Source organism: Ranitomeya variabilis, chromosome 8, assembly GCF_051348905.1.
Source record: "Ranitomeya variabilis isolate aRanVar5 chromosome 8, aRanVar5.hap1, whole genome shotgun sequence".
In the NCBI taxonomy this organism is placed as follows: Eukaryota; Metazoa; Chordata; class Amphibia; order Anura; family Dendrobatidae; genus Ranitomeya; species Ranitomeya variabilis.
The window spans coordinates 45,219,881-45,244,801 of record NC_135239.1 but is presented as its reverse complement, the minus strand read 5'-3'; the positions used below and the strand labels follow the sequence as shown (position 1 = coordinate 45,244,801).

General features: G+C 50.3%; 1 protein-coding gene across 7 annotated transcripts in view; it reads left to right on the top strand.

The window, feature by feature from the left end:
* The window catches only part of CEP350 (centrosomal protein 350), a 78,005-nt gene that overhangs the window by 26,920 nt on the left and 26,164 nt on the right, over window positions 1-24,921 (top strand). For 5 of the 7 annotated variants that reach the window (XM_077278896.1, XM_077278890.1, XM_077278895.1 and 2 more), the window contains exons 7-11: window positions 881-994; window positions 1,173-1,283; window positions 1,369-1,650; window positions 3,010-3,620; window positions 4,658-4,779. In XM_077278896.1, coding sequence (XP_077135011.1) covers window positions 881-994; window positions 1,173-1,283; window positions 1,369-1,650; window positions 3,010-3,620; window positions 4,658-4,779 — 1,240 coding nt within the window. The remainder of the gene's footprint in view (window positions 1-880; window positions 995-1,172; window positions 1,284-1,368; window positions 1,651-3,009; window positions 3,621-4,657; window positions 4,780-24,921) is intronic. The other 2 variants (XM_077278893.1, XM_077278892.1) reach the window with 1 other exon arrangement.

Genomic DNA, 24,921 nt, shown 5'->3' with positions numbered 1-24,921 from the left:
CACACAGGATGCATCATGGTTAGCCCGCTATATTTATGGCGTCATTAATAGGCTTTTCACCATATACTTTGCAGTCCTGTGTGAACATGCCACATACAGACTATTTTTTTGCATGGGTGCTCCAAGCAGCCAATTCCTGATTGTAGGTTGGCTGCATCGGTATTATTTGCACCTGTGTTGTTTGCTATCTTTACTTGGGCCTGGTGCACCCTGGGTAGTGCAATTGTTGGAGGCCTTGAACAGGTAAGCATGCCTGTGTTCTGGTGTTTTTTTTTACTTTTAACCCCAGTGAAACTTGTCATTTAAAAGTTTAATCTTGCTTTTTATTTAGAATAACTATTCTCTTTAAAAAATTATATAAGTTATACATGGTATATACTGTTTTAACCTCTACAGGCACATGGCTTGGTAGATTTTTTGGGGGGGGTTTAAATCATGTGTTTTTATTGATTTTTGTTTTGTAAAACATAACAAAAGCTCAAAAGAAAACAAGATAATTGTCATAGATCTGTGTGAGAATTGCCTCCCACCTCCCGTTCAAACAGCTTTTTTTTCTATTATTCATATCAGACCATCTCACGGTTCCTTAGGTGGTTTCACGTTGCGTTCCGGCACCCGTTCGGTGGCCACGTCGGGTCTTGTGTCCAATCCCTCCTCAAAACGGAATTCGGACATATGCAGCGAGAGGCCCATAGTGGTGATGGCAGAGCGACTGTATGCTCTGGCGTGCATCGTGTTGAGCATGTATGCCTACTGGAGGAGGTTACCTAGACATAGTCTGGGCCTGAGCGTCCACCTAAGTATGCGTACACAGGCGAATATTATGCACGACATAATTATTCACAACTTTTTTTTTTTTTCCTCTCACTCTCTCTCTTAGGCTTTAACCCTCCAGAAACGAAAATTCGCACCCCAGATGGCAAAGTTTGGCAAGAGGCCGAATTTCAAAACATCAGCGCGCAGTTACATGGAACGTTGCCAGCTTCATTCCAGGGTGAGTTTTGAGTGTCAGCCACAGGTGTATTCAGTGGAAATATCAGGGAGTGATTCGCACAAGAAAAGTTCTATAGGGGAGGAATTCCTCCTCAGTTCTGCTGGCAATAGAGAATATTGTTAAGATGGGTCATATCAGGGCACCGTGCTGTTTTGACTTGGTTAATCTTTACCCACAGAGGGAACGCAGTCCAATGAGAAGTCACAGTCAAAGCGAACATCCAGGCCAGTGAGGAAAGTTCAGAGATTGGCAGGAACAGGCGGAGGAGCAAGTCCTGATGGGAAGATGGGTAAATAATAAGGAATCTTAAGTATATGTTATTTCTCTGTCTCCATAACATTATTTTCCAAGAGTAATGATTCATTCTATGAAAGTTACAGGTCATATAATCAGCACGTCGTCTTGGAGAGATGGGCAAAAATTGATTAAGCAAATCTTGGGCCCAGCACCCAAGGTGGAGAAAGAAGCAAAGTCTCAGTCCAATGACCGCCAGCCTGCCAAAAGATCAGTATCGAAGGAGAGAAACTCTGACCAAAGGACTGTGCCCAGTGAGCGACAGAAGGAAAAGCGCTCCAAGTCAAGTGATCGGCTCGGACAGACAAAAGCGCCATCAAAAGAGGCACCAAGGGAGGATGTCGACAAACTCCTTAAACCAGGTCGGCAACCGCTTCATCTATATCTTATTGTTGCAACTTTTCCAATTCCAGTCTCTTTAACTTTTGAAAAAAAAAGGGGAAAAAATGACCATCCAGGTCAGGGGTATTTCCGGCGCCTAGTGCCGAGCACGATTTATCCATTTTCACTGGATATTTTCACAAATATAATGTCACTTGTTGGACTTTGGATGTGATTGTTGCATTATTGCTTAGTGGTGGAAAGGCTTTGATTCATTAGCATTAGGCATTGTTTTACTTAAAAAAAAAAAAAAAAAAAAATAAAGTGGGGAAAAAAAAGGTTTTCATACAATGTAGCACTAAGGCCAGTTTCTCGCACAAGTTTGATATTGGTGCATTGTTTCACCCATATTTGACCACTGGTTAATGACCGGAATGTAAAGTTTCATAGATCACATTGATGTTAATAGTTTCAGTCATTAGAAGCTCGTGTGTTCTGGGACTTGTGACCATAATATGGACAACAAACACTACACTATGCGCGATGTTAAATACGCTTCATATTTATCATTTTTAATCCGTATTGATATGTATAATGTGCTGGACTATATGCAAATTGGCTGTGTATGGAATTCTTTTTCCTGTTTTATTTTTTTAATAGAACAAAATTTCACTTAAGCATTCCTTTCCATCACAAACCTCTTCTCCCTTGTGTGATCTCCAAGACAGACGGCATCACCACTTGTTACACAGCCCCTATTGCCTATTATATCTGTAAAAATAGTTTCTGCCACCTCTGTCTTTTCTAAGAACTGATTCATGAAAGCTTTCACGCCAGAGAATTGTGGCATAAAAGCTTTGAAAAGTCTCAATGTAGGAGCAAATTGGAGTTGCTCCTAAATTTTGCAATTTGATAAAATGGATGGAACAGGGGCAGAATGAGGGCATAGCAATTGCTGGTCATCAAATTCAGGGCTGCAGTAGGATGTGTAGTGAGGCACACACAGGTGTACGCTACTTGTCCGCTCCCGTCGATTCCTCTTCAGACTGGCATCTTTGCCTAGAACCCGTGGACCCATATCAACCACTCTGTCAGGTGCGTGGCCGGACACTTCTAGGGTAGTTCCAAATCCAGCCGAGCGATTGTGTCACCGTGGCCGTGCATCAGTGAAATTTCGGATCTGGTAATGGATCCGAGTCCCAGTTGTACTTGCTGTTATCAGACATTTATGGCACATCCACAGGTTATGCCTTAAGTATCTGTCTTGACACAATACCTTTAAGTGGTTCACATTGACAATCGCAATCACCACATGAGAAGTTTACCCTCATTTTCCTGTTAGTCATTTATACCATTGCAGTTACAACCATTTACTGATCTTTACACTTTGTTGTACACAGGTAGCTCCTTGAGCCGATCAGATTCACGACATGCTCAAAAGTCAAGTAGAAGCCAAATGGACGCCGCAAGCAAAAACAGAGCCCTGCTCTCTGCGGAGGAAGAAAAACATCAGGATGTGTCTGCAGAAGTGAAGAAAGATTTTCTGCCACTAGAAATCCAAGGCATCTTAGACGATCTGCAGCTAGATAGTGGATTAGATCACGCAAAACAGAGTCAAAAGAGAGGCCACAGTCCAACAAAAAGGAAATCTGAGAAGGGACAGGTCTCCGAGGAAGTGCAAATGTCTTCAAAAAGAAGACATTATGACTCTGAGCAGGTACGACTGTATATTATGCGCCAGCAGGAAGAAAGGAAGAAGAAGCAGAATGAACAGAGAGCGGCTCAGCGGCAGGCGGAGGAACAGAAGAATAAGCGTCTGCAAGAGCTTTATCAGAAGCAACGAGAGGCTTTCAGCAAAGCGAAAAATGTCACAAATGCACAAAAAGAGAAGGAAACTCAGGAGTTGGTGTCAAACAAATCTTTTGATACAAATTTCCTGCGGCCACAGGACACTTACAGCAAATTGCTGCTGAGCGAAACCTGGCCTCGGCAGACTGAGCAAGAGACACAGGTACATGTCCTAATGTGAGCGCCGTCCTCTCTGTAATATATTGTATTTCAGCCACATGGTTATCTTTGGGCTTCTGGCTGTTTCTGACCTCTCCACAATAAACGTAGTCTTGGCCGGGGCTGTGGAGTCGGTAAGCCAAACCTCTAACTCCTCAATTTCCCTGACTCCCGACTCTGACTGTCACACACAATGTAGGAAAAACTAAGTGCAACATGAAGGGATAAGGAGAAGGAAACCCAACACTAAGGAAAGGGGGAGTGGAGACCCCTATATAGGTTCCGCACCTATCGCCTAGCAGTATACCTAACCCCTGCCTGACCCTGGCGATAAGCCCTGCATAAGGAAGGACAGGATGATCATTAGTTAATCCTCACTACCACTTAAGACGGATGGGATACACAAGGGGAACACAGCTTGAGTAGTCTCGTAGAGAAACACAGACGTCCTCCAAACACCAAGGAGGAAGATAGCCGACTGCTATAGCTCCAATCCTCAACAGGGAAATGGAAATATCATCGGCAATTTTCAACACTCCAGTCCAGATGTGTCAACTAGAGCTGGGGGAGGTTGCCACTAGGTCCAAAAGTCAGAAGGACTAGGAAGGAGTCTGCAAAGCCAACCGCTGAGACTTTCTGCAGCTAGATGCAGTGCGACTGTCTGCAGCCTCTGACACACCCGTGACACTGACTCCGACCCCACAGCACTGCCTCCCTACTGAGCATGTACATAAAGTGTAGCACAGGTTCATCTCAACTAAAAGCTGAGATCCTTACATCAGGAACAGAACAGACATTTATAGGATATTTCATAACTTTCCCAAATCCTTATGAAAACATTTACAACACATCCTGCATTGTACTACTGTATCCAATTTATTACATATTTCTGGAGTCGTTTCATTTTATACTGACTCCAACTCCTCCAAAATGGACTCCTACTCCACGGCCCTGCTCTTGGCTTTGGCTTATCATCTTTGACATTTGATATATTTAATACAGCAAACTTAACACCTTACATTTTCTTTTTTTATTTTTAAGTCTAAGCCTTTGTATCAACCGTCTGGTGAATCTGACAAAGAGAACAAGGGCCAAGAGAGACCCCCTAGTGCCTCTTCCAGCAGTGACTTATCTCTCTCTGAGCCTTTACAGCCTCTACTCAGGTAGTGTGGAAAACAAATCTAAATGCATAACCTCTTGTAAAAGCTTTAATGTGAAAAACCTAAGGCCGTGTTCACACCGATGCGTTTTTGGGTTTTGTCTGAATCTCCCTAAAAACGGGGCATGATTCAGAGGGACCTATAGGCTGCAATGTCATGAATGTAGTTCAAATGAACAGTGTTTTTTTTAAACTGACTGACACGGTCTTCTACTTTTCTCTGCCCGTCTGAGCAAACGGACACTGTTCGAAAAGAAACAGGGTTCATGTCATTGCAGTCTATGGCCTCGTCAGAGGGCCGTCCAGGTTCCGTTATCAGGGGGATTCAGAAATGGAATGTCAACAGGGTCTAGGGTCTAATATAATGGTCCTCAATGAAAACCAGATATACAACAGATTGTTGTGAGTTAATAAGGGCTTTTCTGAAAGAAAAGTTTGCAGCATGTGTGTTTGGGCATTTGGCAAATCATAGTAGAAATGTGATCTCTACTAGTCTGTCACTCTAAAAACTCAAGTGGGTTAACAACTTACAATCTAAGCGGGAAAGCAGGAGGCGAAGAGGTGATCCTAAAAGCTACAAATTTACAGTGGCTTGCAAAAGTATTCATACCCCCAACACTACCGCACCCCCTTGTAACTTTTTGCGTTTTGCTACCACATATCCTGGAATTTCACTTTTTCTCCTACGCCTCATTGGGGGACACAGGACCATGGGTGTTATGCTGCTGCCACTAAGAGGACACTAAGTGAATATAGAAAGATTAACTCCTCGTCCACAGTATACACCCCTTCACTGTCCAGTATTCATCCAGTTCTTGCTTAGTGTCTGTAGGAGGCACTTGTGTCTGTTTCAGACCCCAACTTTCTTATTTCAATTTTTATTTTTCTGTAAGTTTTTATTTTTTAACTAACGGAGTGAAGGGGGGCGACGGATTCCTTTTCTAGGTTCCGCTCTCCCCCGAACTATCAACAGGCGAGCACGTGGAGTATACCTCCCCGTCCCTCTCCTGCGACGTCTGGGGCACGCCTAATCTTACTGGGGCGACGGTTCCTCTTTTGGTCCCGATCTCCCTTCCCTGCAAGACGGTGAGCACAGAGAGTCCTGGCTCTCATCTTCCTCTCTGGGGCCCGACAGCTGAACAAAGGCCCACACCTAATGGCGTCACTGCAGCCCCACGACCGAACCCCCCCCTTGGGGACAGAGGCGAAGATGCATGAAGGGTCCTCTCAATCCCCGAATCAGGGGCACGGATTGATCACGCACCCTCACAGTGACAGGAGGCCTGCTGCACTGTGAGTATGTACCTTCCTCGCGCTTCCCTGGGGAGAGGCGCCGTCGGCCGGGTGACAGCGGCGATCAGCAGCGTTCCGTCGCGGCCGCCGGCGCACATCGCCGGCAGGCCCCAAAGATTTAGTCCCCGACTTTTCAGCTGGACTAGGCCGCGGTGGACATAACTCCGCCCACTGCCGAAACTCCGCCCCCTATCTCGGCGCTTCTTGTCTGGGTTGAGAGGCGCCCTGCAAATCTCGGGGGCCATATTGCTTCTCATCATCTGCGGGGACATCACGCTGACTGACAGCTCCCAAAGCTACGGGACCGCCGAGCAGCCATCCTATTCCTCCCCGGGGACACAGGCACAGGACTGTGGTTAAACTGCACCGGGAGAGCTTAACCCCTTCCCTGCACTATAGCGCATACCCTGCCTATCCTGCCCTTATCTCTAAAGACACACTATGTCTCAACCTAAAGAGGCCAAAAGAGTTAACAAAAAGCACACCGTGTTTTTCACTTCCTGTGCCACTTGAAATACTGCCCTGCCCCGAGCTCACAATACACCGTTATGTGCGGATTGTGATCCGGCCTCTGTGCAACCGCCGAGAAGAGCCTAGTCCTTCTGAGTGGGCCGCTTCCCTGTCACGATCTATGGCTTTCCTGGCCAAGGCAATAGACTCCTTCCGGGGTCCCTCTTTAAGTTAGACCGCGGAGGACTCTGGCGACGGTACGGATCCGTCCACCAGCAGGGGGCGTACCCCGTCACTAAGGGCTCGGGGCTTCAGAAAACGAACCCATGTCGCGTCCCCTGATCACGGTCGTGCTTGCGTTTCAGCATCTGCGAGCTCAGTTTCTCGTTCCCTTTCTCTGGAGAACTTAAATGACTCTGAATACGAGTCCGAGGCTTCTTTCGTCCAGGATTCCTTGACTTCCCAAGAGACGCTTGATTCTCTCATTGAGGCTGTCAACAAGACCCTGGAGGTGGATGAGGAATCCGTATCCACTCCAGAACACGTGTCTTTTAAAAAGACTAAACGTGTCCAAAAAGTATTCGTCACTCATCCTGAATTTAAGGAAATTGTACAGAAACACAGGGACCGGCCTGATAAACGCTTCACGGGTCAAAAGCCTATTGAGGGCAAATACCCTTACTCTGTCGCCTCATTGGGGGACACAGGACCATGGGTGTTATGCTGCTGTCCACTAGGAGGCGACACTATGCATAATCTGAAAAAGATTAACTGTGGCTCCTCCTCTGCAGTATACACCCCTGGACGGCATCAGCCTTCTCCAGTTTTTGCTTAGTGTCGCATAGGAGGCACACCTAAAGATTTTTACTCCGTTTTTTCCGACGGGATTACAGATGAAGAAAAGAGGGTCATCTGTGAGACTCCCGGCATGGCTCCTTCCTCGGCCCCCTATTATGGGGTGCCCAGTTGAAGTAGAGATGGCTGTTCCCCATGTTGCTCCTTCCCCAGTCCCTCGGGTGCTGGTTCGAAGTAGAGACCCCACCTCCTTCCCCAATTCCTTTTGGTTTCTGGGTTGAGGTCGAGGCGAGGATAAAGGCCCCTGAAGGTGACAACAGCACCCTCCCTAATCCCCCTCTGGGGGTATTAGGTTGAGACACCTCAGGTAGGGCCTGTACAGGCAGCATTCTACAGCTCCCAGCAATGGGCCAGCACACTGCGCCTGCATCCAGGGACCCCAGCCCAGCTGCGGGCTCCTGTTGGGACCAGGGGGAGTGCAGGCAGGCATGGCACATACAGACACAGGGCTCCCTGCGCCCCTGTCTCTGCGGCAGCACCAGCTCTATACTGCCTCAGGGAGACCCCAACCGGGCTCCCCCTTCCGCTTATAGCCCCACCGCCATCCTGCCTTTAAATCCGGAGGGGTCCGGTTCAGATCCGACCCCCTCCCGGACTTTCGCGCCGGCCTGGAGCCCTTCTGAGCCTCAGGCATCTAATTTAGGCCCCGGCTTCGGCCTAGCTGAAACCGCCGCCTCCTCTCCGCCCCCCGGCCCACCCCCCGGATGACAAATATGACACTCTACAGTGTCATAAAGGGGGTGGATCGAGACAGAAAGGGCGCGTTTTTACACAGCTTTAACCGCCTTTTTCCAGCTCTCCGCCCCCTTCTCTTCCTTCCTCTCTTTCTCAGCAGCCATTTTCTGCTGCAGATTAACCCTGCATCTCCCGGTCTGCAGGACCAGGACCAGGCAGCCAGTCTCCGGGGGGCACAGGACTGTGGATCTTCGCCGCTGGACCTAGGGGCACACTGGTGGGGTAAGATCACAGCTGGGTTGTTTTACTCAGCTGTGAAACCATATTACCTATAAGGCTCCCCTATAGGTTTCTCTACCCCTGTAAGGTCCTCTGCCGGCATCGGGGCACTATGCCGGGCTCAAGGTCCAAGAGAACCAGGCAGAACTGCTATTATGCATTCTGCACAGCCTGCGGGACCGCTCTCCCCAGTAGCAGCACGTACCCGCATTGTCAGAACTGTATACAAACTAATGTGTCAGAGCCCCAAGAAGCCCCTGCCAATGCCTCGGTGTCTAATGCCACGCCGGAATGGGCTACTCAGATATCGCAATCTATGACGCAGTCTATAGATAACCTAACCTCCACATTGCTTCAGGCTCTGCAGGGTCATGCCCCGGCTATGACCTTTACCCAGCAAAGGGAGAGCTTGACTCAGGAACAAAATTACCCTGGCACATCCACGTCTAGGTCAGGACGCAAGCGGACCCATAGATCAAGTCCATCTGCGTCATCCCATAGCACACGGTCATCCCCCTCTAGGGAGAGACACCGTAGCTCCAGGTCATCTAGACCGTCCCATTACAGGGACAGACAATGCAGATCTCCGCAATCCCTGACCAGAGAAGGCCTCCTCCCCGGCCCACTCAGCAGGGGACGCCTCAGTGATACACAGGATTCGGAAGGAATCTGCGACTCTGACTCAGACAGAGAAACGGAGGGGTCCCTGATCCCAATCCCTCCTAGCAATACAGCGCTAGTTGAGGACATAATTTCTTCCATCCATCAGGTGCTGGACATTTCTGATCCGCTACCAGAGGCCCCAGACCATAAGATTTCCTTTGAAGGACCTCTGAAGCCGCCTAAGGTTTTCTCTAACCACCCAGAGTTTAAGGCGATCCTTAAAAAGCAGCTCTCACAGCCTGAGAAAAAATTCGCTAATCGCAAATATCTGGAGGCGAGGTATCCATTCCCACAGAAGGACACCAAGGAATGGACAGATCCACCTGAAGTGGACCCCCCAGTCTCTAGGCTAGCAGCACAGACCCTCCTTTCACTGCCAGATGGCTCAACCCTCAGGGACGCAGCAGAGCGGCAGGTAGAACACATGGCTCGTTCAATTTTCGAGGCAGCAGGGGCATCTCTGGCTCCCGCGTTCGCCTCAGTTTGGGCTGCCAAGGGCATTCTGGCCTGGGCAAAGAATTTACAATCTCTCCAAGCATCCGCTCCTGAGCTGTCGGACCAAGCGGTTCAAATAGCAGTTGTAGCAGACTACATGCTCCATGCAGCTCTGGATTCAGCAAGGGGAGTAGTGGTGATAGCATCAAACGCCATCACGATTCGGCGTATCCTCTGGCTGCGGGAATGGAAAGCGGATGCAGCCTCAAAGAAGTCCCTCACGCACCTCCCCTACCTCAGTGGGAGACTTTTCGGTGAACAGTTGGACACTATGATATCCAACGCCACTGGGGGTAAGAGTACTTCTCTTCCCCAACTGAAACCTAAACGCACTTACAAGAAGCGTGACCAAACTCGATTCCGATCCTTTCCGAATTCCTCCGGCTGGTCCGTCTCGCGTCCAGCACAAAATCGTAACCGTTCCCCTCACAGGGACAACTCACGATCGACGCAAAGGTCGGACAAGACCTGGCAGTCAAAAGCAGGCCAGCCTAAGCCCAGAGGAGGAAAATCTCAGACTTTCTCCTCATCATGACTCACGGACTTCGGAAGACACCACACCAGTAGGCGGCCGACTTTTGCTCTTTCATCAAGTCTGGCTGCCTATTACAGAAGACAGGTGGGTCAGGGAACTAGTGTCTTCCGGATACAAAATAGACTTCACCTCCAACCCACCGGACCGATTCTTCCTCTCTGTCCCCCCAAAACCACCAGCCAAGGCTCGTGCCTACCACCAAGCGGTCTCCTCGCTTGTTCAAGCAGGAGTTATAGTACCGGTACCCACGACCGACCGCTTCTGAGGGTTCTACTCCAATCTGTTCGTAGTTCCCAAGAAAGGAGGCAGCGTACGGCCCATACTAGGCCTAAAACAGCTCAACAAATATGTACGGGTCCGTTATTTCCGCATGGAGTCCCTTCGGTCCATCATTGCGTCCATGGAGAAGGGAGAATATCTCGCCTCCATAGACATACAAGACGCATACCTGCATATACCCATTGCACCTGCCATTAGAGGTTTCTCAGGTTCGCAATAGGCCAGGACCACTACCAATTCGTGGCTCTCCCTTTCGGACTCGCCACGGCTCCCAGAGTGTAAACCAAAGTCATGGCAGCCACCATGGACGTCCTGCACTCCAGAGGCATAGTAGTCGTTCCATACCTGGACGATCTACTCATCAAGGCTCCCACCTTCAAGGACTGCGAGCTCAGCGTCTCAATCACAACCGATACTCTGTCGCATGGGCTGGTTAATCAACCTACAAAAGTCATCACCAACCCCGAGTCAGTCCCTGACCTTCCTGGGAATGTTATTCAACACCTCCAGGGGTTTAGTGCTCCTTCCCAAGGACAAGGCACTGGCTCTCCGACTAGCAGTTCACACCCTCCTCCGCAAACCCCTTTGATCTCTCCGGTTTGCCATGAGGGTCCTTGGCAAGATGACAGCAGCAATAGAAGCGGTCCCATTTGCCCAGTTTCACCTCAGACCTCTCCAACTAGCCATTCTCAAGTCCTGGTACAGGAATCCCTTTTCTCTCGACAGGGAGTTCCAGCTAACGTCGTCAACCAGGAGGTCCCTGCACTGGTGGCTCAAGCCAACCTCGCTAGCAAAGGGGAAATCCTTTCTCATAGGTCAATGGAAGGTTCTGACCACCGACGCGAGCCTGACGGGTTGGGGTGCGGTGCACCTACACCACAGGGCACAGGGCAAGTGGTCCCCAGTGGAAGCGACCATGCCCATAAACATCCTGGAAATTCGTGCCATCCTTCTGGCATTGAGGGCCTTCCATCACTTACTGGCAGCCTCTCACATCAGAATACAGTCGGACAATGCCACGGCTGTGGCATATGTGAATCACCAAGGGGGGACCCGCAGTACCCAGGCGATGCGAGAAGTGTCACAAATCCTCCGCCGGGCGGAGGACACAGGATCGGTTCTTTCGGCGGTCCACATTCCGAGTGTGGACAACTGGGAAGCAGACTTCCTCAGCCGACAAGGAATAGACTCGGGAGAGTGGTCTCTCCATCCCGAAATTTTTCACCAGATCTGTCTCCACTGGGGGACCCCGGATGTGGACCTAATGGCATCCCACTTCAATGCCAAGGTCTCCAACTTCATGGCCAGAACACACGATCCGCGGTCGCTCGGAGCAGACGCTCTGGTTCATGACTGGACCCAGTTCCAGCTTCTGTACATTTTTCCACCTCTCCCCCTGATATCCAGAGTGGTGAGGAAGATCAAACAAGAGGGAGTTCCAACCATCCTAATTGCACCGGACTGGCCCAGACGCACATGGTACGCCGACATCGTACAACTCACAGCAGACGCCCCCTGGCGTCTCCCCGACCGCCACGATCTTCTATCACAAGGCCCGTTCTACCACCAGAACTCAGGGGCTCTCAATTTGACGGCGTGGCCCTTGAGACCTGGGTTCTAACCCAGGCAGGGCTCTCGACGGACGTCATTGGAACCATGATCAGAGCACGGAATCCAGCCTCTGCCAAGATTTATTACCGTACCTGGAAAGCTTTCTTTACCTGGTGCGAATCTCGTGGCCAGATCCCACTCCCTTATTCCCTACCCAAAGTACTTGGTTTTCTCCAATCGGGTCTGGAGGCCAGGCTGTCATTGGGCTCGCTTAAGAGCCAGGTGTCAGCCCTCTCAGTGCTTTTTCAAAGGCGCATTGCTACCAAGCCGCAAGTAAGGACTTTCCTTCAGGGGGTTTCCCGATTGGTTCCCCCCTACAGATGACCACTAGAGACGTGGGACCTCAACCTGGTCCTGACAGTATTGCAGGAACCACCCTTCGAACCCCTTAAGGAGGTCCCGTTCCGCCTTCTTTCCCAGAAGGTGGTTTTCCTGGTGGCAATCACCTCGCTACGCAGGGTGTCTGAACTGACAGCACTCTCCTGCAGACGGCCCTTACTGGCTTTTCACCAGGACATGGTAGTTCTTCGTAAGGTCCAACTTCCACCTCAATGAGGAAATTTCACCACCATCCCTTTGTCCGGTTCCGGTTCATAGAGTGGAGAAGGCTCTGCATACACTTGACCTTGTCAGGGCATTGCGTATATACGTGTCTAGGACTGCGTCCTTCCGGAGGTCTGATTCTCTTTTCCTCCTTCCGGAAGGCGGCCACAAGGGTCTGCCAGCTTCCAAAGCTACCCTTGCCAGGTGGATCAAATCCACCATACAAGAGGCCTACCGCCTTAAGAATTCTCCTCTTTCAGCCGGTATTACGGCACACTCTACACGGGTGGTAGGGGCCTCCTGGGCCATTCGGCACCAGGCTTCGGCACAACAAGTGTGTAAGGCGGCCACTTGGACTAGCTTACACATGTTTACTAAACACTACAGGGTTCATACCCAGTCCTCAGCGGACGCGAGCCTGGGTAGATGTGTCCTGCAGGCGGCGGTGCCCTACGTATAGGGGCCTGTCTGCACAATATTCGTCCATTGCTTCCCACCCAGGGACTGCTTTGGGACGTCCCATGGTCCTGTGTCCCCCAATGAGGCGACAGAGTAAAGGAGATTTTTGTGTACTCACCGTAAAATCTTTTTCTCTTAGCCTCTAATTGGGGGACACAGCTCCCACCCTGTTGGCTGTTCCGGGCAGTTGTAACTGTTGAGTTCTCATATTGTTTTCTTGAGCTCGTACATAGCTGCCTTCTTACAGGCATAATTATGTTATTCATGTTACATAGTTGCCTTCTTACAGGCATAATTATGTTATTCATGTTACGTTCCTCCTACTGCTTTTGCACAAAACTGGAGAAGGCTGATGCCGTCCAGGGGTGTATACTGCAGAGGAGGAGCCACAGTTAATATTTTTCAGATTATGCATAGTGTCGCCTCCTAGTGGACAGCAGCATAACACCCATGGTCCTGTGTCCCCCAATTAGAGGCTAAGAGAAAGAGATTTTACGGTGAGTACACAAAAATCTCCTTTTTGCTCAGGAACTAATGAAGGATTGGCTACAGTCTCCTTCAGTGGATCCTGCCGTACCGCATCTCGCCTCCAAAGCGCTCCTATCTTTGTCTGACGGTTCTTCAGTCAAAAACCCCACTGAACGTCAAATTGACTACCTGGCTCACTCTGTCTTCGAGGCCACAGGAGCGTCTCTCTTTCCATCCTTCGCCACTTCTTGGGTGGCTAAGGCTATGGTCGCTTGGGCGGAGGTGCTTACCACAATCCTCCATGACAGTAATCTCCCTCCAGAGGCGATCAACCTGGCTAACCAGATAGCCCAAGCCGGGGACTTTGTAGTTAACGCCTCAATAGACGCATCCAATTGCGCTGCAATTGCGCAAATGCAATCTCCCATCAGAAGAGCCCTGTGGCTCAGAGATTGGCGAGCAGATTCTGCTTCCAAAAAATCATTGACATCTCTGCCCTACCAAGCCGGTCGCTTATTTGGAGAAAAATTGGACCAAATAATCTTTGACGCTACCGGAGGGAAAAGTAAATTTCTCCCTCAACAAAAGCCTACCCGGCTGTTTCGGTATCAGCAACAACCTTGATTCCGGCCTTTTCGCAACAATCCCAATGGGTCATCTACTTCTTCCTCTTCCGGATCAGGACTAGTTTCGCGCGGAGACAGAGGCTCCCAGATCTCATACAGACCTAACTGTAACTGGAAACCCAGACCGAGGTCATCTGGATCTAAGGGAACCAGATCCCTTAGATCCCCCACTCAATTAATGACTCGTCGCAACATCCAGAGGACATCGACAAAGTAGGCGGCCTCCTACTTTCGTTCTGTCAAGCCTGGCTCTCTTTCGTCCACGACGAGTGGGTCAGAGAACTGGTGTCCTCCGGATACAAAATAGAATTTTCCTCCCCCCCCCCCCTCCCTCCTCCAAGTTTTTTCCAGTCGTGTCCTCCCAAACCAAAGACAGCGGCTTTTCTCCGGGCCATACGGGCACTGCAAGGGGATGGAGTCATCATTCCGGTTCCTCAAGACCAAAGGTTCAAGGGGTTTTACTCGAACCTATTCGTGGTGCCAAATAAGAACGGATCGCTGCGACCGGTAATAGATCTAAAACTTCTGAACAACTTTGTCAAAATTCGACGCTTCAGAATGGAATCTCTCCGCTCTGTTGTCGCATCCATGGAAAAGGGAGAGTTCCTAGCATACATATACATCAAAGATGCTTACCTCCACATCCCAATTTTTCCTCCTCATGAACAGTTCCTTCGCTTCGCATTTCGCGAGGAACACTTCCAGTTTGTGGCCTTACCCTTCGGCCTCGCCACCGCTCCCAGTCTTCACCAAGGTCATGGCTGCTGCCATGGCCATTCTTCATGCTCGGGGAGTGGTGGTACTTCCGTACCTGGACGATCTACTGATAAAAGGCCCGTCATATCCAGCCTGCGAAGGGGTCCGTCGATCTCACGGTAGATACTCTTTCTCGCCTGGGTTGGAAGATAAACTTCGAAAAATCTTCTCCTATCCCTGCTCAGCGGATTTCCTTTCTTGGAATGACACTTCCTGCGGCCTGGTCATTCTCCCTCCAGACAAGGCCTTGGCCTTGCAGCAGGGAGCACAGAGTCTCTCCCACCCAGTCTCCCACTCCATTCGTTACAGCATGCACATTCTCGGGAAGATGGTAGCAGCCATAGAAGCGGTTCCGTTCGCGCAATTCCACCTCCGTCCCTTACAACATGCGCTGCTGTCTGCATGGAACGGGAACCCGTTCTCTCAACCGTCGTTTCAGTCTGTCTCCACGGGTCAGGCAGACCCTCAGGTGGTGGACGCTGAAGCCCTCCCTGAACCAAGGAAAGTCCTTTCTCCCAGTGCATTGGCTGGTGGTGACCACCGATGACAGCCTTTTGGGCTGGGGTGCAGTTTTCAACCACCACACAGCACAGTGGCGGTGGTCCACTCGAGAGTCGCGTCTCCCCATCAATATCCTGGAAATACGGAAACTCGGCTTTACTCAGCGTTACTCAGCTTTCTCCATCTCCTGGCAGGTCATCCAGTCCGACAATGCAGCGGTGGCGTACATCAACCGTCAAGGGGGAACCCGCAGCAAGACGGCCATGCTCGAAGTGACCCACATTCTCCGTTGGGCCGAGAGCAACCATTCGCCCATCTCGGCGATCCACATACCAGGTGTGGAAAATTGGGCTGCGGACTTCCTCAGTCGCCAGGGTCTTGCCTCGGGTGAGTGGCCCCTCCACCCGGATGTTTTCCAGCAGATTTGTCATCGCTGGGGGACCCCGGACGTGGACCTCATGGCTTCCAGACTAAACAACAAGGTCCCACAGTTCATTGCCCGATCCCTCGACCCACGTGCCGTCGGGGTAGATGCCCTGGTCCTGCCGTGGCATCAATTCCGCCTCCCGTACATTTTTCCTCCTCTTCCCCTGCTACCGAGGGTCATCAAGAAGATCAGGGCAGAGGGGATACCAGTGATCCTAGTGGCTCCGGACTGACCGCGCCGGGCATGGTGCGCGGAACTGGTTCAGCTGGTCACTGACATCCCCTGGTTGCTTCCAGATCGCGTGGATCTTCTCTCACAGGGCCCGATTTACCACCTGAACTCTGGGGCCCTGTCTTTGACAGCGTGGCCGTTGAATCCTGGATTCTAGGCCAAGCTGGATTCTCCCCCAAGGTGTCCTCCACCATGATCAAGGCTAGGAAACCCGTGTCCATGCACATTTACCACCATACCTGGCAAATCTTTTTCGCATGGTGCAACGCCCAGGGACGATCTCTGGAGAAATTCCAATATGGAAGGAATGGAGAATACCAATCAGGCTTGGAGACGGGTCTCGCACTTAGCTCTCTCAAAGGACAGGTGTCAGCATTGTCAGTCCTGTTCCAACTAAAAATTGCCACCAGATTACCGGTTAAGACGTTCATTCAGGGAATTTCCCGTGTGGCGCCTCCCTACAAAATGCCTTTGGATCCATGGGATCTTAATTTGGTCCTTGGAGCTCTTCAGGAGGCCCCCTTCGAACCACTGCAGGACGTCTCTCTGACCTTCCTTTCCTGGAAGGTAGCTTTTCTAGTGGCTATTACGTCACAGGCGTGTCTCGGTGTTGGCGGCTCTTTCCTGCCAACCCCCGTTCCTGATCTTTCACCCAGATAAGGCAGTCTTGAGGAATTCTCCTTCTTTTCTACCTAAAGTCGTTTCCTCCTTCCACCTCAATGAGGGGATTATTCTGCCTTCATTCTGTCCGGCACCAGTCCATCACGTTGAGAAAGCTCTGCACACTCGCGATGTGGTTAGGACCCTTCGACAGTACATCTCACGGACGGCTCCCTTCCGCAAGTCGGATGTCCTATTCGTACTTCCAGAGGGACAAAGGAAGGGCTCTCCCGCTTCCAAGGCTACTCTAGCCAAATGGATTTGATCGGCTATTCAGGAATCCTATCGTGTTAGGGGTGTTCCTATCCCAGCAGGAATTAAGGCCCATTCTACTCAGTTGGTGGGCGCCTCTTGGGCCATTCGGCACCAGGCATCAGCACAACAGGTCTGCAAAGCTGCGACCTGGTCCAGCTTGCATACTTTTACCAAACACTACCACATTCATTCTCTATCCTCTACAGACGCTGCCCTTGGCAGGCGCATTCTGCAGTCGGCGGTACCTTAGCTGTAAGCCAGTGGTACATGGGGTATTAGCAGCTATGTTGCTCCCCACCCAGGGACTGCTTTAGGACGTCCCGTGGTCCTTTGTCCCCCAATGAGGCGTAGGAGAAATAGGGATTTTTGTGTACTCACCGTAAAATCCTTTTCTCCGAGCCAATCATTGGGAGACACAGCACCCACCCTGTTAGCCCTTTGGCTTGTTGTTACTTCTTTGGTTTTGACATAGTTTTATTGTCTTTCGTTTAATACTCCTACTGCTTTAAACCCGAACTGGATGAATACTGGCCAGTGAAGGGGTGTATAGTGCAGAGGAGAAGTTATTTTTCTATATTCACTTAGTGTCCTCCTAGTGGCAGCAGCATAACACCCATGGTCCTGTGTCCCCCAATGAGGCATAGGAGAAAAAGTGAAATTCCAGGATGTGTGGTAGCAAAACGCAAAAAGTTACAAGGGGGTGCGGTAGTGTTGGGGGTATGAATACTTTTGCAAGCCACTGTAAATTTGTAGCTTTTAGGATCACCTCTTCTCCTACTGCTTTCCCGCTTAGATTGGCTCGGAGGAAAGGATTTTACGGTGCTTACACAAAAATCCCTATTTCTCCTACGCCTCATTGGGGGACACAGGACCATGGGTATTATGCTGCTGCCTCTAGGAAGACACTAAGCAAATACAGAAAGAATAGCTCCTCCCCTTCAGTATACACCCTCCTGCTGGCTCTAAGTGAACCAGTTCTTGCTTGGTGTGTGTAGGAGGCACTTGGGTCTGCTTTCAGACCCCACTGTTTTTATTTGTTTTTTTACCTTTTATTCTATTTTTCCCTTAACGGAGCGAATGGGGGCGACGGATCCTATCTAGGTTCCGATCTCCCCCAAATCATCAACAGGCAAGTACGTGGAGCGTTCCTCCCGTATCCTTTCCTGCAACGTTGGATGCCAGCCCTGAGCTCACCTTAAGGGCGACTGTTCCTTCGCGTTCCAATCTCCCCCCTCCATAGCAGGCGACCACATGGAGTAGCCCTCCATCTACCTCTCCTGGAGCCAGGTGCATAGCCGGACATAATATGTATGGCGTCCGTGCAGCCCCCCACTGCATCACCACTGATATAGCGGATGACGCGAGGCGGCAGAACCTCTCCACCCCCTCCCTGACTATGGCGACGGTGGATTGAGCACCGGCCCACCGCATCTACCGTGAGTACACTGCGGGGGGGGGGAGTTGCTGGGAGGTCCTGGTCTCCGGGGTATGGGAGGTGCGCACCTTAAAGCCCGGGTCCGTGGGTTGTCCGCAGTGCGGCTATTCAATGAAGGAGCGTGGCTTAAGTATGGCGCTAATAGCGGTCGTGGCGCTGCAGGCCTAACCAAAGGTTTAAAATTTAGCCCCCGGCTTTTCCCCTTCATACAGGCTGGAGTTTTGGCTACGCCCACCAGCAGTTACCGCGGCCCACTTTTTTCTGGCGCTTCTCGTTCCCTGAGAAGCCCTCTCACTGATCTCGGCGGCCATCTTGGGACACCCACAGGGCTGATGCTGCAGCGCTGCTCCAGCCTTTCGAATCACAGCCTTCAGGACTAGCGATTTCTGGACATACGCTGCGGACCTCCCCTGAGGACTCAAGACACAGGACCTGGGTAAGCTGCCGAAACATAGCTTAACCCTTCCCCTGCTAGTAAGTTCTCTCCTCAAGGCTACGCTATGTCTCAAAGCCTCACAAAAAGTCTGGGAAAACCCACACTGTGTTCTTCGCTGCATGTACCTCTTGTAAGGTGTCATTACCCCGGGGTCACAATACTGCATTGTGCACAGCTTGTGACTCGGTGACTGCTCAGGGGCCACCTGTTACTGATACTGAACCCAGTAAGCCTAGTCCCCCTGAGTGGGCTACCTCCTTTACCCGGTCTATGGCATCCCTGGCAAAAGCGTTAGATTCGTTCCGTGACCCTTCCTCTATCCAGGGCACTATTTTGGACAACTCTTCCGATCGTCAGAACCCCTCGTACTCCAGGGGTCGTACCTTGCCAAGGAGCTCTCGCTCTTCCAGGAAAAGGACTCGTGCCATATCCCCAGACCATCACCGGTATTCGGGTTCTGAGAGCTCCATTTCTCGCTCCCCTTCCATTGGGGCTAGTAGAGAACCTGTTTCAGAGGACGATTCTGACACACCCCTAGATCAGGAATTTCATCACAATCAGGAGACTCTCGACTCTCTCATTGAGTCAGTGAATAAGGCTTTGAAGCTTGATGAGGAACCTTTATCTAAAACCGATTATGCCGTGTCCTTTAAGAGGACCAAGCGAGCTTATAGTGTGTTCGCCACTCATCCCGAATTTAAGGAAATCGTTGAATCTCACAGGATCCGTCCTGATAAACGATTCACAGGGCAGAAGCCCATGGAGTCAAAATATCCCTTTGCCCAGGATCTAAGAAAGGATTGGTCGCAGTCTTCCCCGGTTGATCCTCCAGTATCGCGCCTGGCTACTAAATCTGTTTTATCCTCTTCGGAGGGCGCCTCGATTAAAAACCCAACCGATCGTCAGATCGACAATATGGCGCATTCAGCCTTTGAAGCCTCAGCAGCCGCACTCTTCCCATCTTTTGCCGCTACGTGGGTGGCTAAGGCTATGACCCACTGGGCTGAGGTCTTGTCTTCAGCGGTGCTGGATACCAGTCTTCCCCCCGAGATAGGAGACCTCGCTCCTCAGATAGCCAGAGCTGGAGATTTTGTAGTGACCGCATCCCTAGATGCTGCTAACTGTGCTTCTCAAGCAGCAGCAAACGCCATCACCATCCGGAGGTCCTTATGGCTCAGGGATTGGCGTGCGGATTCTGCTTCCAAAAAGTCATTGACTTCTCTACCTTGTCAGAGCGGTCGCCTTTTTGGCGAAAAGCTCGACCAATTAATTACCGACGCCACTGGAGGGAAGAGTAAATTTCTTCCACAACAGAGGCCCTTTCAGAACCAGCAGCAGCAGGCTCTGTCCCGATTTTTTTTTTTTTTTTTTTTTTTTTTTTTTTTCGGTTCAACTCAAATTGGTCCTCCACTTCCACATCTTCCGGACCCGGCCAGGCACAACGTAGGGATAGAGGTCCCCAGACCTCTTACAAACCTTCCCCTTCATGGAGAGGCAGGCCTAGGCAGTCAGGATCCAGGGGGTCCAGACCGGGCAGGTCTCCCACACAATGACTCCCTGTGATATCCGGAGGACACCCTCAAAGTAGGCGGCCGCCTGCTTTCCTTCAGCGACGCGTGGCTCTCGGTCGTTCACGACGAATGGGTCCGTGACCTAGTGTCCTCCGGATACAAGTTAGAATTCTCCTCTCTTCCACCAAATCATTTTTTCCTGTCTTCTCCTCCCAGGGCAAAAGCATCAGAGTTCTTCCAAGCTATAAGCTCTCTGAGAAAAGACGGAGTTATTATTCTGGTCCCTCAAAGCGAAAGGTTTCAAGGTTTTTATTCAAACCTCTTCATTGTTCCAAAGAAGGACAGTACAGTACGGCCCGTACTGGACCTAAAACTGCTGAACAAATTCATCAGGGCGCGACAGTTCCGGATGGAATTGCTTCGTTCTGCCATCGCTTCCATGGAAAAAGGCGAGTTCCTGGCGTCTATAGACATCCAGGACGCATACCTCCACATTCCTATTTTACCTTCTCACCAAAGGTTTCTTCGCTTCGCAGTTCAGGAAGATCACTTTCAATTCGTTGCTCTGCCCTTCGGCCTCGCCACCGCTCCCAGGGTATTCACCAAGGTCATAGCGGCCGCCGTGGCCATCCTTCACACCCGAGGCGTGGTGGTGCTACCGTATCTAGACGATATCCTCATCAAAGGCCCCTCTTTCCGCACCTGCAAGGAGGCCGTGAACATCACAATAGATACTCTTTCTCGCTTGGGTTGGAAGATAAACTTCAAAAAATCTTCCCCAGTACCGGCTCAGCTGATTTCCTTTCTAGGAATGATACTCTATTCATCCCGGGGGTTGGTTCTTCTTCCCCCGGAAAAGATCTCAGTCTTACAGAGAGAAGCTTAGAAGCTCTCTCAGCCTCGCACTCACTCTCTGCGCCTCAGTATGAGAGTTCTCGGCAGGATGGTAGCAGCTATGGAGGCTCTTCCATTTGCTTAATTACACCTCCGCCCCCTACAGCATGCCCTCCTGGCTGTTTGGGACAGGAACCCATTCTCCTTCGATCGTCGGTTCCTCCTTCCCCAGCGAGTCAAGACAGTCTCTCAGGTGGTGGACATTGAAATCCTCCCTGAATCGAGGGAAGTCCTTTCTTCCAGTACATTGGTTAGTTCTGACAACAGATGCCAGTCTTCTAGGCTGGGGAGCGGTGTTCCTTCATCACACTGCTCAGTGCCGCTGGTCCCCCCAGGAATCACGCCATCCGATCAACATCTTGGAAATTTGGGCAATCAGGTTGGCGCTTCTCCCATTTCATCCCTTCCTGGCAAATCACTCAGGATTCAGTCCGACAACGCCACTGCAGTGACATACATCAACCGAAAAGGGGGAACCCACAGCAAGACAGCCATGAACGAGGTAGGCTACAGTCTCCGATGGGCCGAGAAAAAACGCTCAGTGATTTCTACGGTTCACATCCCGGGAGTGGACAATTGGGAGGCAGATTTCCTCAGTCGTCAAGGCCTCGACTCCGGGGAGTGGTCTCTCCATCCGGAGATCTTCCACCAGATCTGCGGTCGTTGGGGAATTCCAGATGTGGATCTGATGGCCTCACGGCTAAATTCCAAAGTTCCCGACTTCGTAGCTCGGTCCCACGATCCAGCAGCCATCTGGGCAGATGCTCTCGTACTCCCGTGGCATCATTTTCGGCTTCCGCACATATTTTCCCCGCTTCCTTTACTGCTGAAAGTCATCATGAAGATCAGAGCGGAGAGGGTACCGGTAATCCTGATTGTGCCAGACTGGCCGCACTGCTCGTGGTACGCGGAACTAGTTCGTCGCCGATGTTCCCTGGCGATTACCGAATCGCGCAGACCTGCTATCACAGGGCCCCATTTACCACCAGAACTCCGAGACCCTGTGTTTGACGGCATGGCCGTTGAGTCCTGGGTTCTAACCCAGGCAGGTTTCTCTCCGGAAGTCATCTCTACCATGATCAGCGCTAGAAAGCCTACGTCTATGCGCATTTATCATCGCACTTGGAAAACCTTCTTTTCCTGGTGCAACGACCGGGGACGTTCTAATCTTGAATTTTCCATCCCTGCCGTCCTTGAATTTTTACAAACGGGTCTGGACTTAGGTCTCACACTTAGTTCTCTTAAGGGGCAGATTTCAGCCCTGTCTGTTCTGTTCCAACGCAGGATTGCCAACAGATTACAAGTGAAAGACGTTCGTTCAGGGAGTCTGCCATAGGGTGCCACCCTATAGGATGCCGTTGGAACCCTAGGACCTTAATCTGGTCCTCGGAGTTTTGCAACATGCTCCTTTCGAACCTCTACAGGAGGTTTCCCTGTCTTTTCTTTCATGGAAAGTTGCTTTCCTAGTTGCGGTCACCTCTATTAGACGAGTCTCCGAGCTGGCGGCTTTGTCTTCTCAAGTTCCGTTCCTGAATTTTCATCAGGATAAGGTGGTGTTGAGAACATCCTCGTCTTTTCTACCGAAAGTTGTCTCCTCTTTTCATCTCAATGAGGACATTGTTTTACCGTCACTCTGTCCGGCACCAGTACATCACATCGAGAAGGCCCTACACACACTGGATTTAGTGAGAGCTCTTAGGAGATACGTCTCACGGACAGCGTCTTTGCACAGGTCAGATGCCTAGTTCGTGCTCCCGGAAGGACCAAGGAAAGGGTTTCCTGCTGCCAAGGCAACAATAGCCAAATGGATTCGTTCGGCTATTCACGAGTCCTACCGAGTCAGAGGTCTTCCTGTCCCAGCAGGGATTAAGGCTCACTCCACTCGGTCAGTGGGTGCGTCTTGGGCCATCCGGCACCAAGCCTCGGCAGCACAAGTTTGCAAAGCTGCGACTTGGTCCAGCCTGCATACGTTTACAAAACATTACCATATTCATTCTCAGGCCTCGGCAGATGCGACCGTCGGCAGACAAATTTTGCAGGCGGCAGTGCCGCATCTGTAACTTGTGGGTACAAGGAGCAATTGCAATTGACTGTTTCCCACCCAGGGACTGCTTTAGGACGTCCCATGGTCCTGTGTCCCCCAATGAGGTGTAGGAGAAAAAGAGATTTTTGTGTACTCACCGTAAAATCCTTTTCTCCGAGCCAATCATTGGGGGACACAGCACCCACCCTGTTAGCCTATTGGCTTTGTTTTTTTTTTAAGTTAACTTGGTTTTGACACAGTTCATCCTTGTTAAATATTAAACTCCTACTGCTTTGTTACGAACTGGTTCACTGAGAGCCAGCAGGAGGGTGAATACTGCAGGGAAGGAGCTATTCTTTCTGTATTTGCTTAGTGTCGTCCTAGTGGCAGCAGCATAACACCATGGTCCTTTGTCCCCCAATGATTGGCTTGGAGAAAAGGATTTTACGGTGAGTACACAAAAATATCCTCTTTTTTTCCTTGACGGTTTGCATCACTTCATGTATAGAACATGCCTACAACTGTGAACATTTTAAACAGGACAAAATAACTGGAAACTTCAGTGTGCATAGCTATTAACCCCCCTAAAGTCATTACTTTTTGTGCCTCGTTTTGCGGCAATTACAGCAGCAAGTCGCTTTGGATAAGTCTCTTATGAGCTTTCCACATCTTGTTACTGTGATTTTTGCCCATTCCTCATGGGAAAACTGTTCCATCTCCTTCCAGTTAGATGGTTTCCTCCAGTGAACAGTAGTGATGAGCGAGTATACTCGATGCTCGGGCTTTCTCGAGCACACTCGGGTGGTCTCCGAGTAATTTTTAGTGCTCGGAGATTACTTTTTCATCGCCTCAGCTGAATGATTTACAGCTACTAGCCAGGCTGAGTACATGTGGGTGTTGCCTGATTGCTAGTGAACAGCAATCTTCAAGTCTGACCACATATTCTCAATTGGATTAAAGTCTGGGCCTTGACTAGGCCACTCTGAAATATGTGCACATTTCCCCTTAAATCACTCAAGTGTTGCTTTAGCAGTATGCTTTGGTTCATTGTCTTGTTGGAAGGTGAACCTGTGTCCCAGGCTCAAACCACTGACAGACTGAAAAAGGTTTTGCTGAAAACATCCCTGAATTTCATACCATCCAGCTTCCCCTCGACACGTACCATTTTCCTTGTCCCTGATTTAAAAAAACTTAAAAAACTCGGTGTTTTTGGGTTAACGAGCTGTGTTGGTTTGGCCCCAGACACAGCGCTCACCTTGGTGGCCAAAAAGTTAAATTTTGGTCTCATCAGACCACAGCACCCTCCTCATTTGGGAAGTTTCCCACGTCTTTTGGCAAACTCAAAACTAGCCTTACAATTTTTGTGGGCAAGTTAAAAGGGTTTTTCTGCCCACTCTTCCATAATGGCCTTCTCTATGGAGTGTACGGCTTATTGTGGTCGTATGGACAAACACTCCTCCAGTCTTTGCTCGGGAACTCTGCAGCTCCTTCAGGATTACCATTGGCCTCTATGCTGCCTCTCTGATTAATGCTCTCCGTGCCCATGCTGAGCGTTTTGGTGGACGGCCCTCACTTGGCAGTTTTGTTGTGGTACCATGTTCTTTCCATGTGATGATAATGGATTTGATGATGTTCCAAGGATCATCAGAGATTGGGATTTTTTTTTATAATCCAACCCTGACTTCTACTTCCCTAACTTTGTCCCTGACTTGTTTGGATATCTCCTTGGTCTTCATGATGGTGTTTGGTTAGTGGTGCCTCTTGCTCAGTGTTGTTGCAGCCTCTG